This window comes from Mus caroli, unplaced genomic scaffold (assembly GCF_978045245.1).
Source record: "Mus caroli unplaced genomic scaffold, Mus_caroli_1 scaffold_14, whole genome shotgun sequence".
Taxonomy (NCBI): domain Eukaryota; kingdom Metazoa; phylum Chordata; class Mammalia; order Rodentia; family Muridae; genus Mus; species Mus caroli.
In genome coordinates this window covers 84,934,980-84,952,427 of record NW_028227269.1, presented here as the reverse complement: position 1 = coordinate 84,952,427, position 17,448 = coordinate 84,934,980, and the positions used below count along the sequence as shown (strand labels likewise).

The window sequence follows — 17,448 nt, the reverse complement described above, 5'->3', positions numbered from 1 at the left end:
AATGGCAGAAAGAGGGGAAAGAGGGTACAGAGACTATTAAAAGTAGACTGCAGGACCCAGGGGAGAATATTTTAGAAATAAGTTAGACACGGAAAAAGGAATTATCACTCAGCGATTAATGATAAAAATCAAGGCCATTTAGTAAGAACTGAGAGATAATCTTTACAAAGGGGCACATGGGGACAGAGAATGGATGAGGCACATGCTCTCTGCTCTGAGGACTCTTTATTTAGTGTGTCTCCAAATGTAATACTTTTTAAATTAATAGAGTAAGATAGAGAGGGGACAGAAAGAGACAAGAGGACAGCCCTGTGTATGAGCCTTCCTAAACAGGGCAGGTCCACTTACTTAATTATTTTATTATTATTATTAACTATTACTATTACTATTGCTGTGTGTGTGACTGTTTGTGCACCACCGGGGGCGGGCACATGCACCACAGCACACATGTGGAAGTCAGAGGACAACTTGTAGATAGAGTTGGATTTCTTTCCACTTTTTCACGTGAGTCCTGGGGATTGAATTCAGCTTGCCAGGCTTTCATGGCAAGAGCCTTTACCTACTGAGCCATCTCACCAACCAGGGTGTGGGCTTTCCCCACACAGCTCAATTTATGTATTATTACTGAAAGATGCTCCTGTTCAAACCATGAGATCAAGGCCCTTGATTCCTGGCCCACAGAGGAATAGAGAGAAGAAACCAGAGGCACTGAGCTCAGGCAGCCAGGCCTGTAACACTTGTGGTCCTGCTGGGTGAGGTAGGATCGGGGAGCTGGTATCACTGATTTCACAGACAGTTTTTTTTCCCCTTCTTCCAAACAAGGCCTCACTCCATGCTCCAGTCTGGCATCAAACTCACAAAGTCCTTCCTCGGCCTCCCGAAGGCTAGAATCACACACCTGTGCTATACAATGGCTTTGTCAGTACATGCAAAGTGTGTTGGGTGCCTGTCACATCCAGATACTATTGGGAAGTAGACCCCCTATTCCTACAACGGAGTCCTTGACCCTAGAGGTAGCTGTGAAACAAGAAGTTCCCTGTCTGGGTCCCAGACGAGACACTCAGAGCAGGATGCTGAGAAGTCCTTGGGGCTCGTCCATCCCCTCTTACAGACACAGAGGCAGAGGGAGACAGCTTGTAGAAAGCCAGCAGGCGGTAGGTAGCCTCTGGAAGCTAATGTAAGTGATTGCTCAATGTGCTGATCTAAAAAACTCTGTTTTATTTCCGTACACAGTTTGGTCGCCTCCACAACAGTGCCGGGCTACAGCACTAGGGTGTCATATTTCAAGGTAATATTTCTGATATTTTTAGCAAACAGATTCCATGGGTTTAATTATAATGCATTCACTTGTGTTCTCTCTCTCTCTCTCTCTCTCTCTCTCTCTCTCTCTCTCTCTTTTCCCATTCCCTATCTTAAATGATAAATGATTGGAAAAAATTCTCCCAAAATTAAGTCAAGAGAGCAAACAAAAGAGGTGACAGGAAACACCAAAGTTACTGGATACCACGGATGAGTATAAGAGTGCCCGCAGATGGTCCCCCACCCTCCTAAGGGTGGCATTTCTCACCCCACTCTCATCTTTTCTCTTATCTCTATGTGATGAACAACCTCGTTTGCACATTTTATAACTTTATATAAGTGGCATCTACCTGACTCTAAGAGTTTTGGTTTTTTAACTATGATTCTCTGATCAATGTGACTGACTGCCCAGCAGAGCCCATTAGTCATAGCTGGCCTTGCTTTGAAACCCCCATGCCTGAGGTCTGAGTTCAGAGTCTGCCAAGAAAGATGCCATCTCCGTCGATCTGTGGCCCAAGAGCATAATCTCACAGGGCCTAGTTTCCATCTCCGGATCCCTTCCTCTGGGCTAAGAGCAGTGCTCACTCCCTGCTTACCAAGGAACTGCAGCAGATGGGCTGCTGAACGTGGAATTAGCAAGAGTCATTACATGAGGTTGTTCTCAATTGAGTGCCCCAGAGTAAATAGTAATTACACGTTCCTTCTAGATTGCTCTCAGCCTGAGATGGAGAAGAGTCATGGATGGCTGACCACAATACCCCGAACGTGCACACGTGCACACAAACACGCAGTCTGGGCACAAGCCTGGCTTCGGAATTTTCCCTTAAGAGCAGGATGGCAGTTCTGCCGTTCTGTGGAATACACACATCGCACACCCCCCATACCCCCCAGGCACTAGAAATTGCCCTTCCCTGTTCCCATTTTTCTTTCCTTGTTGAGTACTCCCAGAAGACGTCCCATCAAACATGTGGGAAGCAAGCAATCCCCCCTTTAGTTACTCTTTACAGCGGAGAAGAATTGGCCTTACACAGGAACTGCACTGTGGGGACTTAGACTCACAGACACACAAGGCAACTTATGCAAATCATCTTCTGCCTTTACATCTACATCCGAGCAGTCCTATATGCTGGCCTATGGAAGAGCAGCCTTGCACACAAGGTGAACGGGTTTGTCAGAGCAGACAATCCCCAGATAGGTAATACAGTCACTATGTTAGTCAGACTTGTAGTCACTGGGACAAAATCCCTGGCAACATGAAGACTTGGGGAAGGAAGGGTTTGCGTTGGCTCATGGGCATGGAGGTTTCAGTCCACGGTTGGCTGGCTCTGCTTTTCTGAACCACGAAGAGGCAGAATCTCACAGCAGAAGTGTCTGGGGCAGGGGCATAGAGCAGTTCCCCACATGGGAACCAGGACATCTGCCTAGGGATGTGCCAGGAAGTCACAGAAAGCGGCCAAGGCTAAGGTAATCTTTAAAGGCACATCTCTAGTGGCCCAGCCTCCCAAGAGTCTATTCAGATTTTAATTCCATCAATGGATTAAGCCATTGATTAGGCCAAAGCCCCCATGGTCTCTGGAAAGGTCCTCACAGAAATACCTACAGCTATGCTTTGGTAATCTAGTTAGCGATCAGTCCAAGACCCTAAGCATATTTCCATATTTAAGTCATTCAAAACATATGTATAATCATATATATGATTATATATATGATTGTATATGTATATACATATATATATCACAACAATTAAAGAAAAAGAGGAATTTGAAAGAATGAATTTGAAAGAGAGCAAATACATGGGAAGGGTTTGAGGGAGGAAAGGGAAAGGGGAAATGATGTAAGTATATTATAATTTCAAAAAATAACAAAAGTTATTATAAAAAAAGAGGTAGGTGTCAGCACATGCAGCCAGCTTAAGCACACACTGCCACGCACATCCCACCATGCACACTGCCACGTGCAGTGCAGGACCGGGTGTGTCGTGAAATTATCTCAGCAGTAACACCTTCCCTGATCTTTGTAAACTGACCAGGAAGATTCTGGAAGGAATGTAGGCATCTCCAAAGCCTCGGCAGCCACCATGTCATCTCCTCCACCACAATGAGTCTGAGCACTTACTACCCTGCGAGCACTGCCCAAGGGGACCTTCACGTGGCTGCTGTGGTCCTCAGCACTCTATTAAGGAGGGGCTCTCACCACCTCCATTTGTAGATGTTGACAGCAGCTCTTTTGTCCATCATTACAACAGATGGGAGATGAGTACGACCCTTGTTCACACTTCCAGATCACAAAGCATCATTGAGTCAGGGGAGGAACTTCCTATAGAAAACACAGAGGAGCCCTACTTACTGGACCACTGGCTTTCTTAGACATTTTTCTTCACACAGCCACCTGACAAGGGATGGGAACACCATCAACCATCAGTCAAGACAATCTCTCCTGGACACAGGGTCCCAGGACAATTGTTCTAGGCAATTGTTAAGAAGAAGTTCTCAGCCGGGCGGTGGTGGTGCACGCCTTTAATCCCAGCACTTGGGAGGCAGAGGCAGGCAGATTTCTGAGTTCGAGGCCAGCCTGATCTACAAAGTGAGTTCCAAGACAGCCAGGGCTATACAGAGAAACCCTGTCTCAAAAACAAACAAAAAACAAACAAACAAGAAGTTCTCTCTTCCCAGGTGACTTTAGTTTGTGCCAAGTTGACAATAAAACCTAACCATGACAACCTTGGGTAACTCTGAAGCCTGATTTCAACCCAGATGTCATCTCAGAGGATGACACACACCATGCAGGGAGATGGGCTAGTCCAAAACCGTTAAGTGCTTCCACTTCTCAGGGGCTGTTTCTTCTCTGATTCTTATTTCAGTTTCTCAATAGTCTTAGGAGACACAGAACAGAGACCAGCCCCAATTGGCAGGCAAAGAAAGCCTGCTATGGAGAAGTTAAGCCTTGCAGGAGTCCCCAGGGGCTAACTTCTTTCCGGAATCCCCACTGTGTCCCTCCCTACCTCCCTTCCTTCAGCTGATGCCCAGGAAAGGCTGGTAGATGGGAAGCTGCTGTGGGGGCTTCTCCAAGTGTGAGAAAGCACAGGCTCCATTGAGTGGGAGGAAGGGACGGGAGCTACAAGGCCCACAAGCTACAGAATTGTAGTCTCTGCAAACTGAAGATAAACATTAAAACTTTTGGATCTGTGTGTTTGGACAGGTGGCTCTAGCCAGTTTTTCTAGTAGTTCTCTAGTGTGCTTAATGGTAGCAGAGTATGAGACTGAAGAGGGAGGCAAGCCAAGGAAATTAGAGCAAACTCACAAAACTCAAGCAAGACCTCATCTTGGTCCAAGACTTTGGATGAGAGAGCTAGCTGCCCAACCGAGACTGTTAACTTACTCTACAGGCCCAGGTTCATTAGAACCATTGTTTCTCAACATGTAACCACTTAAGCTAGAGTCTAAGAGACCTCCTGACAGACCCCCTGTCCTGACCAAGGGAGCCACATTCTGGACAGGCAGAGCACCCATGTTCCCACGGACTAACCCCTTGACATCTATCTCCTCCCACGGCAGCAGGCTATCCTTAGACCACCAGGGTCTGCAAATCAAATGGAAGAGTACTCCCTCAACCTGGAGGTCCTCTCTCTAGCTGACGTTAAGTGTTCAACCATGCTGTAAGCATGCATGTGTGCATGTGAGTGTGTGTGTGCCTGTGAGTGTGTGTATGTATATGAGAGTGTGTGCATGTTAGTGTGTGTGTGTGTGCCTGTATGTGTGCATGCATGTGAGTGTATGTGTGCATATAAGTGTGTGTGCATGTGACTATGTGTGTGAGTGAGTGTGTGTGCATGTGAGTGTGTGTGCATGAGAGAGAGTGTGTGTGCATGTTATTGTGTGTGCATGGGTATTAATGTGTGTGTGTTCATGTTTATCAGGAGTGTCATTCACCTTGTTTCTTAAGACAGTCTCTTATTGGCCTGGAATTCACTATTAGGGTAAGCTAACTTCCCCACGAGCACCAGGGGTCTGCCTCTCTCCATTTCTGTAGTTCCTGAACTATAAATGCTGTCACTATGCTAACACCTCCCCTCCCCACCCCCACATCCCACATCATTTCAGCCCTTTGGTGTCCTTTGAATTTCAAAGTAACTATAATTTCCCAGGAAGTCACAAAGAGAAGGTTAAAAAAAACTGACCTGCATCCCTTCCTCCTGCCTCCCTCAACTGAATTGTACACACACAAAAGCATGCTGTTGAGACCTGACCTGGCATATACAAGGGGCAGTAGGGCCCTGCCTGAGATTGGCACACAACCAATGCACCCATACTTGCTCTTTCTGCTGTCTGATCCTGCCCCCTTCATCATCAGAAACCCTAAAATACTCACACGTCCACACACAGAGCCTAATCAGCAAGAACTTTGCTCCTGAATATTGCTAGAAAGATCACTACGACAAGCTAATCAATTGTCTCAGCCAGCCACCGGTCCCCAAGGGATGTCCAGACTTTTCATTGCTGTCATTTAACCCTCAGCAGCCCGAGGTTCTGCACTGCTTCTTCCCGACAGAGATGCTGTTCTGGGAGGAATCTAGCACATGACCCACCACCTTTCAAAGGCCTTGTCTGTGCTTATGGAAGCAAACCCTCTGCAAGGCCTCAGAGAGAAGGGCTCCCTCTTATGTGCACCCCTGGGACCAGAGACGGGGCCTGACAGAGTCTGAACAGTCAGAGGAAGCTGGGGTGGGGGTGGGTGGAAGGGCACTGAGAAAGGAGAGAGGAGACAGCCTGAGAAAGGAGGAGAGAAACTGGTGAAGGAGAGGCACCTGCTCAGCAATTAATCCGACATCAAGTCGGACAAAGCTTCTTCAGCGAAAAAGATAAAATTCCTGGGATTAACGGAAAGGTGACTAAGCTGGTTCTCTCTCTGTCTCTCTGTGTGTGTCTCTCTCTTTCTGAAGTGGGAGGGTCAGGGAGGGAGAGGGCTGGAGTCAGACCGTGGTTCTCAACCTATGTGTGCGTCACAACTCCTCTGGCAAACATCTGTCTCCAAAAAATATTTATATTACAATTCATAACAGTAGCAAAGTTACAGTTATAAAGTTGTAACAAAAATGATCTTAAGGTTTGGGCGGAAGTCATCCCAACACGAGGAACTTCATTAAAGGGTCACAGTGTTAAGGAGGCTGAGAAGCACTGATCTAGATGGATAATATAGATGGATAAAGCTTCAGGTCCCTCCTCCTGTGATTAGGCAATAGGACAGGCTCCTTGAGAGAAGGGAATCTGAAATTCATTTGGATGCATTCATTGGATACTTATTGTATGCCCAGCACTGTACCAGGGGCTGGGCACACACAGGGCTCTGAGGATTGGAGTATCATACAACAGGATAACTCTGCCTGAAACTAGAGCGGTACCCACTTGGTGCTAGAATTGATCTGTTAAGCAGTTCTAGCAGGAGAAATGGGGATTTGACAGTCACCTGTGGCCCTGTGGTCACAGGAACACTGGCTTTACCCTGACTTCTCAGCCTTTCTGCATGTAACAACAGAAACTGGTCTCTGAGAGTGTGAGGAACAGGACAAGATTCAGGAAGGCCTTGAGACCCAAGAACCAAACTTCTCCAGGGAATCTGAACAAGAGCCCAGAGGCCGGAGAAAATTCAATTTCTGGAGAGTCAGACCTATCCCTGACTGAGCAAGGCTGCCCCGCTGTCCTCTCTGCTTTCTCCTGGTGACTTAGAACTCCAAGTTCTTTTGAGGTCCAAAGGCCTCCCTAGGATACCTTGAGCTCTGCTCCCAGGGGGTTGTCCACTGGAGGGACAGCTGCTGACTGTCCTGGCTGTTAGCTGACAGTGCTTCTGACTCAGGATTTAACAATGCATCAGGGATAGCAGCCCTTTAGGAAGGTGTGCAGCCTGCTCCTTGGGCTAGCCTCCAAGATGTGCAGAAGCCAGCACACTGGACTGAGGGGAAAAAAAAAAGTGTATACACTGTTTGGATCCAGGGCTTCCCTGGGAGGTAGTGACTGTGAGGGTCCGGCAGTTCTAGTGTCACATGAGAAAGGGGATTGGTGGTATCAGAGTCCCAGCTGTCTGAGTCAGCAGAGGTACCTAGGGCATCTCTGATAAGCGGTGCATCAGGCCAATGTGGGAGCCAAGTGTAGACGCTCCAGGTCTAATGATATGTCAAGCATTCCACTGGACGTGAATGCAGCAGAGAGGGGGTCGCGGAGAGTGAAAGCCCAAGCAGAGTTAGACTTGACGGAAAGTTACTGAGAGTACATGAAGTGTATTCCTTGACCCTGAAAGCAAACACATGATTCAGGGGCTGCCGCCCGCCACAGCTCTCCGCAGGGACCCAGGGCTTATTCAGAGGTCACATGGCTCTGCCATCTCCTTCCTTTACTGGACTCCAGAGAGCCAGCAGATCAAGGCCAGGATTGCCTGGGTTTGGACACCTGACCTCCGGTTGACCTTGACACGACTCAACCTTGGCCCAGTTGCTCCTGACTTTCTCTGGCTTGAGATCAGAGTTCCCTACCTGCCTGCACCTGGTACAGTAAGCCAGAGAGGCCCAGAGAGCCTGGGGGTGGGGGAGAAATCAAGCAACCAGACCCAGTGGAGAACCCTGGCACTGGCTGGTATGGTGGCTCCCAAGTTCCAGGGACAGGGACAGACGCTGGTCCTCTGCGCTGCCTAGGCAACGAGGAGAAGCAAATTGAGCCGCACTCCTGTCTCTTCTTCTCACCTCCAGACTGAAGAAAGATGGATTTGAGGAGCCAGAGTTGCTCAACTAACTCCTCCTCCAAGCCTCCAGCGGACCCAGCAACCCAGACTGCTGTAGGATTCTTTGGGAACTCTTTAGCAGGCTCTGGCCCCAGTTTCCAGTCCCCCCACCCCCCAGTTCCATCCCACCTTCCACTTTGAAGAGCCCAGAAGTTCTACAGCTGCCTGGAAATGCTGACGACTTAACTGGTTTAATTTTTTTTTTCTTTCTCCCCAGCAGCCCTGAGGGGTTTTAACTCTTTCCTCCCGCAGAAAACCCAGCTTTTGGAGTTGAAGGTTTAAACTCTCACTGGGAGACTCATAAATATTCGGAATCACTCTCTCCCTCTCTGTTTGATTAGGAAATGAGCCTTTAACTCAATGTAATCCCCAAGCCATTAACAAAAAAGCCCTCAACAGCTCTACTATTAGAATCTCTCTCCTAACCCTCGGAGGATTGAATTAGATTAACATAACTACCTACAATCTGAGTTTATTTTCTGTGCCAGATAGAAATGTGTTTTCAGGAAAGGCAAGAGGTTGGGGGATGGAGGATGGGAAAAAAAAAAAAAAGAGGGAACAGATAATGAGATGTAAAACTAGAGATAAGAAAGAGATGGACAGAGATACAGTGGAACTGTACCGACAGGGAGGAAGCTCTGCCACAGCCTTTGGTTTAAAGTCCCTGCCAGCTGCCGGGTTCTATTCATGGGGTATTTGGAGAGACCTCAACTACTTGAATTGTTTGAGTCAGGGGAGTGCTTTCTGGCACTTGTCATCGTTTCTCCTGGAGATTGATGGGCCTGCACCTGAGCCTGCAGCATTCCAAAGCACCTGCTCATTGGCCCCACTGTCCCCAATTCGGGAAGAGGTCAGAATGGATTCCTGCGTGCTCCAGGGAAGGAGGGCCCATGAAACCACAATGCACTCACATAGCTTGCCCTCATGCACAGCAATGAGTGGCCATTCCAAGAACGGTGTTAGAGTCTGCCCACAGGAAGTCTCAGACAGCTCCGTGACCAATTGCATTTAAGAAATCAGTTAGGGGGGAAAAATGAGTCTGCCGGGAGCTCAGACCACATAAAATTAACAGTTATTGAAGCAGAAACTAAGTAATCAGAGGCTGTATGCAAATGTCCTGAAGTTTCCCCCAACTGCATCCCCCATAGGGAACCCAAAGAGGGACAAACCACATCCTAAAAATTGGGACCAATGCCAACGGCTCAATTATGATACCCAGCAACCCCCAAGCCCATCCAAACATTATCTGCAGGTCAAGGGGGAAGGGTGGCTGGTTTCTATGTGTGTCAACAAACGCTCTCCTCTCTGGACCGTGAACACTAACAAGAACACCACTCTCCCTATTACCTTTAGTCACGAGTCCCCACCAGACAGGTCTCAGAGTGTGTGTGTGTGTATGTGTGTGTGCGTGCGTGTGCATGTGTGTGTGTGTGTGTGTGTGTGTGTGTGTGTGTGTGTGAGGAGCTGGGGTGGGGGAAAGGATTTGCTCCTGCACTGAAAGGTTAAAAAAAAAAAAATCCAGACTGTTTTAAAAGCCACTGAGCTCAGGAGGTCTGAGAAGTTCAGTTTTACAAACAGTGGACCGACCGCTCAGATTTCTGTGCACAATGTCTCAATCACGCGATTCACGGGAGCCTTAATTAACAACAACCCACAAAATCCCACTCCAGCACAGGGAGGGGAGAGCTTAGCAGGATTGGTTTGTCACACAGACCTTGGAATAGGAAATAACAGTAGCCTTACGTGGACAGTATGCCTAGCTTCCCCTTCCCTGGGCTCTTGAGGTATGCTTTTGATACTAGATTTAAAATAATGACAGTCACTCTTTTTACCCTCCCTCCCTCCCTCCCTCCCTTCCTTTCTTGTTTGCTGTTTTTCTTCTCAGTTTTGAGACAGTGTATACTTACAGCACCCTGGTAGCCCTAGCTGTCCTGGCTGGCCTCGAACTCACAGAGAGCCACCTGCCTCTGCCCTCCCCAGTGCTGGGATTAAAGGCATGCACCACCACACCAGGCTATCTCCTTTTTTTTTTTTTTTTTTTTTTTTATTCTGGGTTTTTCCACTGGTGACCACACGCTGTTCACCTTCTCCTTTCTTTTTCCTTCTTCATCCCAACCCTCCCTCTACAAAAGCAAATTAAAGATATGAATAACCCGACATCAAATGCAGGTAGAAATAAGGAGCCAAAAGGAAGGAAAGTCAAGATGGAAATGGGATGGAATGGCTCCCGGAAGCCGATGTGTGCACCCCGCAAGTTCCTTGGCCTCCCTCAACAGTTTTGCTGACAAACCTATTCTGCTTGTAATCAAAACCAACTCAGGCCGATTTGCTTTGTTTAGCGCTTTTAAATTGTAGAGAGGATTGTTTCTTTGTTCGGATGCTGTTTTCCTAAACGAATCTAGGAGTAGTCCTTAGCCATACAGCATCTGGTAACCAATGCATAAGCAAATAGAAACTCACTGTAAAAAGAATGAAGTCTATTTAAAAGGTTGTACATCCTATACATTAAATACCAACACACAGATTTCTTTTCTTTTTCTCTTTTCTTTTTTTTAAGTCTAAGGCCTTCTCTCTCAGAAATGCTATAAAGCCAGTCTCTCCCAAGAACAGGAATTCTGGAAAATATGACCCATTATCTAAAAATTAAAGTTTCAAGGATCCATGTGATGCTCAAGGCAGCTAAGATTTACTCAGGGCAGTGATGGGGGTGGGGGTGGAGACGTGGAAGGCGTGTGCTCCACAGCCGCCTAATGTGCAGTTGCCCACTTTGAGCATACTGAGCCTAGCTTTGACAAAACTGGTAACTCTTTCCCCTCCTCAGTGAAGGGTGCAGAGCCCTCTACAACTGGCCCTCTACTTTCTAATACCTTCTCTTTCCAGCCCAAGCTTCCTAACACCTTCCAGAATTGAAAAAAATATACTTAGCAATGAAGCCAGCCCCAGGCAGCAAAAAAGGGAAATAGATAGATAGATAGATAGATAGATAGATAGATAGATAGATAGATAGATAGATAGATAGATCAGGCTGGCAGCTTTTGTCTCCACTTTGCAAAGTAGAATCACTCCACAGAAGGGCATGTGTATGTGTGTGCTTTTTTTCTTGGAGTCTCTATAAATAAGATAGTTATTGGAGCTGTCATGACTCTAGCGGAACCTGAAAGCTCCCAGGGTTGCCCCCAAGTCTGTCAGCACCCCTACATCATCACCCCGAGAAGCAGGCCGGCCCCCTTTGTCACCTTCCTCTCTCACCAAATGCCAGGAGCTGCTAGCAAATAAAAGTTCTCACGCTGGGAGACATAACCACCCCACTGAGCCGAGTGCGAACTTTTCTTTGCCCTTTTGATTGACTCACTTTCTCTCCATGAAAACAAATAAAAACCGGAGGGGGACCCACCGATTCCAAACGAGTCTGTGTAATCATCCCATCCAGCCACGCGGAGACCCTCTGACCTTCCCATGACAGTCTGAGAGAGGCAACAGTTACCTCTCAGCCACACAGGGATGGATGCTTTCGTGCACAGAAACTAGGATGAAAGAGCAGGCGTGGGGAGATATTTTTATCCATTAAAAAGAGAGAGCAAACACAGGAGAGAGGAGGATGTGTCGGGAGGACAGAAGGCACAGGGCAGTCTGGGGAGGAGGGAGAGGAGAAGTTAGCTTACTTACATGGTTGGGCTGGCTGGAGGACCGGGCTGCGAGGAAGGAAAGGTTACCCTCAGGTGTTCCAGTGGCTCATGACTCGTTGCTTGGCTCCTCCAACACCAGCTGACAGTCCCCTGTCTGTGTCTCTTTGTGACTAAGGACACAGTACTCTCAAACTATAAATAGATCCCGACTCCGTGATTGATATAACAGGCAGCTGACAGAAAAGAAAAAAAAATCCCACAACCATAACCAGGTCTCAAGCAAAACAGCCAAAACCTCTGGACGTCCAACTCCACAGAGCCCCATGCAAGCTTCGTAGTCACCTACGGGCGCGAGAAAGGGGATGTGTCATGTATGGGCAAAGGGGGAGGACCAGGGTTAGCAAGTACTGTGGGAGCGGGGAAGACAATGGCTTCTTGAGTAGCTTACACTGGGCACAGAGAGCCGGTGAGTACCGGTCTGTGGAGAGGTGGGGGAGGAGTCTGTAGGAGGTCCTGACCCTGTGAAGGAGGGGAGTCCTCTTCCGCCCCCCTGGATCTCAGGGTCTGGTCGTCAGGGCCTGCGCAGTCAACAATCTGACTTGGGAGCATTCGTCAGCTCAAGTGCTTTCCACGAAAGTTTCCGTTCCCCCTGCCAGATCAGGAGGCAGGGAGGGTGTGCAGCTCTCCTGGTTTGAGGGCCAGAGGGACTGTGGGGCCAGGCTGAAGGCCCAGGAGGGCAGGGAGACTGTGTAGGTCCAAGAAGAAGCTGAGCGCAGCTCTGCCCGTAAGCAGGGCCCTGGCAAAGGCGGGTGGCATTCTCCACGAGTGAAAAGCCCGTGGCGGGGGTCATGGGCGCCTGTTTTTTTTCCCCCCAGAAAGATTTCCTAGGAGGCCAGGATCTGCACAGGCTTCTTCCCAGAAATGAGCCTCACTCCTTGGGTACTGAAGGGTCTTTAAAGAACATCCCCTGCTCCAGGTTCTACACAGTTGACATAAGCTCCCAGGGACAGGTCAGTTCCTATCTCGGTGCTAAACAAGGCGATGAAGTTTCCAGGAAAGGGTAGCATCGTCAGGGAATGGCTTGATCATGGAGGGCAATGGGCCTCAGCTTTGGAGCTATAGATACTCAGTTGGGCACAGAGCTAGCCATACGCAGTCCCCTTTCAAGTGGGTCGTGGAACCAGCCCTTGCGGGTATAGACAGCACATTAGAAACCCCTTAAAACATCTTGATCTCAATATTTGAAGGGATAAGTTAACCCATCTCTTCCTGTTAGATCCAATTCTTCCCTCCCTAGGTTAGCAGGAACCACAAGGCTATGTGGTACCCAAGCTATTAAAACCCCAAATCTGTTTAACTTGTAGAACCTCGTATCCTGTTGCAGTCTGCCAACGGAGCAAAGCTTCATGAAGGTAAATGCCATGTTTGTCTTACCTTGTAACCTGGCGTTACCATGGTAATGGATGCATAGCAAGGCTTCCTGATTGTGGACTTCCTGGTTCACTAAATAAACGGATGAATGAGTGTTTGAATGAGTGCTCAAATGAATGCTACCCAAGACCCTGAGAGTCGTTCTTCTGGGATGTCAGATGTGTGTATTACATGAGAACGCCCCTAGGAAAGGAGAGAATTAAGACAGGGACTTGAGGAGAATCGGTCTGATGTGTCCATCATTTATGCATGGTTCTGGGTACCAGGCCAGGGTGGCTAATGGGCACCAAGTGCATCCCTCTAACCAGCCTGGCCATATGCAGGGTGGCTTGCAAGTATTGCTGCTAGGGAAGCAGAGAGGCCTGCAGAGATGGGACTTGAGGGAGGTCCTTACTGATGACCGGATTCAGAGGCACTTGGCACACATTCCTCCCCAGGCGCCTTCCTGGGGAAAACTCCTCTTCTGATGCAGACTGAGGCTCTCCCTTCATAGTCATCTTTCTCTGTACCGTCTCCAGCAGGCTGTCTGGCTTCTCACTGACCCCTCACTGCTTCCTGGCAGAAAGCTGTGTGTGTGTGCCTGTGTGTGTGTGTGCTCGCGCTAGTGCACGTGTTTCTGTCTGTGGCCACAGTTCTCCTAGGCTTCCCCAGATCCTCAGAGCAGTGCCTGCTCTGATTCAAGTGCACAATGAAGTATTGAACATGTACCTACAGGAGGCATTTGCTTAAAGAGACCCCATAAAAATCCTGGTTTTGACTGTTAGCCCCAGGTTGACTTCTGAATTGACTTCCAATCTCAGTCTCAATTCTTCTAACTGCACCCAGCCTTGGAGTTACCCATTTGTGCTACCCTGTGGGTTAGGGGTACCCCAGTGGTAACTAACAGAGTTCTTTTGAATGCTGGTCATCATCGTGGGAAACCACCAGTTTCTGCTCTCAAGAGACTCACTGTCCCACGTCCGGCAGGACACCTACTTCCATAAACCAGCCCATCAGCTGACTTCTTTCCTTGACTGTCCATTACTACGAAATTCGAGTCAAGACCCTTACAGTTATGAGCCTCACTCTCCTCCTTTGCAATTGGAAACTCCAAGTGTGTAACTCACAAAATCAGCCTAAGAATAAAACGACTGGCAGATGTGAGCCCAATAGCTCTTTGGTGTAGTGTTTCTCTTTAGGCTTACAGAGAGTTTTCATTTTCATATTCAGTTTTTTTTTTAAACGTCCCCATTTCTTCTGCAATATTGTTCACAAGAAGGTAACGACTCCAACTGAACTCGGAACTCTTGCTGGCGCTCCGGGTGCATCTGTGTTTATCCAAGCAGACACGTCCTGGATGCTTGGCCCACATCCATGAAGAGGGCCGCACCTCAAGATGCTGAAGGACCTGGCGGGGAACAGGTCCTGGCAGCAGCCTCACCTGGCTTTGTGGCCAGGCTTGGGTTGAAGTCTATGTGTATTCCAATGTGAGTAATGTTGCAGTCCCCCACTCCCTCATGCTTGGTAAAGCTCTGACTAGTACCTACTACTAACTAGTACCCATATGCCTCCATTTACTAAACATCAGCACCTGTTTGAGGCAAAGTTGGGCCAGCTGTCTCTGGGTGTGCAGTTACAGTGCTGACGCTTGAGGTTTCACCCTAGGCACAAATGCTGTAAAACCTTGTACGTTTGTCACCCGTGCCAAGACAAAATAAACCATGCGGAGACTGCCAAAAAAAAAAAAAAAAAAAAAAAAAAAAAAAAAAAAAGAATAAAACGACTCAGTCCAATAGGCTGTGGATAGTTCCTGGACCGCAGAGGGTCCTGCATAAACACTCTCTCTGGGCGTCTGCATCACCCTACAGGCATCCTGCATTCCTTCTGGATGTGGCCCCTGCCCATCTTCACCCCCTCCCTCCTTGCCTCGCTCGATTCTTCCCCCATCGAGAAGTAGCACTGGCAGGACAGGCTGATGACAAATGCTCTGGCCCATATAGCCCCTGGCTGGAGGTCAGAGGCCAGGAAGAGAAGCCTGGGGACTCTTGGAGTTTTAGTGTGTTCACCCACACCACAGGCAGGGGAAGAGAAAAGCAAACAAGAAGACTCTGGACCTTCCCCGTGACTTTACCTTTTACCTGTCACGTCAACGGCCAGGTTCATTACAACACACACACAAACACACACACACACACACACACACACACACACACACACACTCATCCATCCATCCATCCATCCATCTATCCATCCATCCATCCATCCATCCATCCATCCATCCATCCGTCCGTCCATCCACCCATTCATCCATCCATCCATCTATCCATTCACCCATCCATCCATCCATCCATCTATCCATCCATTCATCCGTCCATCCGTCCGTCCGTCCGTCCGTCCGTCTGTCCATCCATCCATCCATCCACCCATCTATTCACCCATCCATTCACCCACCCACCCACCCAGAAACAGTCCACCCGTTCTGCATGTCCTAGGCTCTCTGAAGAGTTGACATCCTCCACCTTCTTGAACTTCCCATCCAGAAGTCAGTCTAAAACAGCAAATCCAGGTGCCAGAGAGAGGGCTCAGCAGAGAAGTGTGCTTGTCTGCCTCCAAGCTTGATGCACTGAATTCAAACCCACACAGTTGAAGAGAATCAACTCCCACAAGTTGTCCTCTGACCTCTGTACACATGCCTTGGCACCCCCCAATATACACAGACATATATATGCCGGTAGATAGATAGATAGATAGATAGATAGATAGACAGACAGACAGATTTTTAAAAACCTCAAGTAATCCAGGTGGCTGGAAAGATGGCACAGTACAAGTACCCTTAACCAAGTACCCTTGCAGACATGATGGCCGGAGTTTAGATCCCCAGGGCCCATGTGAAAAGCCAGATGTGACGATGCACAGCTGTAACCCCAGTGGCTGGCAGGGATGGGTGGATCCTTGGAAGCAGGCCAACTTGTGTGTCCCACGTGGCAAAGTCCTAGGCCAGGGAGAGATCCTGTCTCAAGCGAAAAGTAAGGATGTCTGAGGACACACTGACGGCTGTCCTCTGACCTTTGCATGCACACGTACCCCCAAGACACATGCACGTGCACAGAGAGGGGGAGAGAGGGAGAGGGAGAAATAAAAAATCTACTTTTTAAGGTGATCCCCATCTTTCTACAACCCAGTCACCTACCATGCTTCATGAAAGTAGAGGCTTCTTCTCCTTCAAAAGAGACTCTGCTGAGATTGTCTTGAGAGTTGCCATCCCGGAATGGTTTGCTTTTAGTGCAGTACACTTTCCCGTAAGCACACCATCTTGAAGCATGCACTTGAGCAGGGTGAGTTCACCCACACATGGCACAGTAAGTCCCACTACACATCTCTTTCTAGAATGTTCACAGCACTCCCAAAGGAGCCCCTATACTATACAGGTGCCTCTCTTTCTCCCTGGATTCATCTGCGATTCCCCAGCACAACACCTCAGGCTGGGTGTCTTCAGCAAGAGAAATCAATTTCTCTTTAATATGTGAATTGGTGGGGGGGAGCCTGCCTCCAGTAAGATTATCTTCTTTCTGTTTCTGCTGCATTTCCTGGCCTGAGAGCTTCATACCCAAAGAATCATGCAGTGTGTGAGCCCTCTCCTAAACTCCTAAACCGAAGTGGCCATGACCTCATGGCAGCCATGTGCTGTGTGTGATTTCTCTGGTCTTCTGTCTCTTGCCATCCCAGTTCTCAGCCATGTCTGGGGTGAGCCTCCCCGACTTAACATCCAACTCCTGTTCCATTGTGGCTGCTTCGTGGGGCCCTCTTTGACACTTCCTCCCCACACACCCGCGGAAAGGATTACTACTCTGAATTGGTTTTCAAAGGTTAGATAATCAAGTGTTCCAAAACATGTGGCCTAGAACAACAGAAATGTATTGACTTTTGTCCTGGAAGCAAGAGTTCCAAGGCCAGTGCCGGGTTGCTTCCTTATGATGCCATATTGGTACCTGTTCCATGACCTCCGCTGAATTTTAGAAGTGGCCTGTTGGTCAGCTTTGGTGTCTTTGGGTTATAAAGGCAGCTGCATGTTATCATTCATGTGTGCCTCTCTGTCGCTGTGTCTGAATGGCTCCTTTTTGTATGAAGAGCCTGGTCTTCGTCTTAATGTGATCATTTGCAAAGATCTCATTTCCTACAAGAGTCATAGCCATAAGTATTGGAAGTTGGGATTTCATAGTCTTTTAGGGGACAGGTTGGGCATACAATGTTAATGTATGGAATAGACAGAGATGTGGAGCCCTGAGACACAGAGCTGAATATCACTGCAGGGAGAAGACACAGGTAGAGAGAGGGGCACACCCCA

At 48.3% G+C, this 17,448-nt stretch overlaps 1 protein-coding gene across 3 annotated transcripts in view; it reads right to left on the bottom strand.

Moving 5' to 3' along the window:
- Esrrb (estrogen related receptor beta) overlaps positions 1-12,136 on the bottom strand; it is a 157,306-nt gene extending 145,170 nt beyond the window's left edge. For all 3 annotated transcript variants that reach the window (XM_029484330.1, XM_029484332.1, XM_021179323.2), the window contains exon 1: positions 11,734-12,136. Coding sequence is in view for 1 of the 3 variants with exons in the window: in XM_021179323.2 (XP_021034982.1) it covers positions 11,734-11,735 (2 nt within the window). In the remaining 2 variants the exon portion in view is untranslated. The remainder of the gene's footprint in view (positions 1-11,733) is intronic.
- Positions 12,137-17,448: the final 5,312 nt, after the last annotated feature.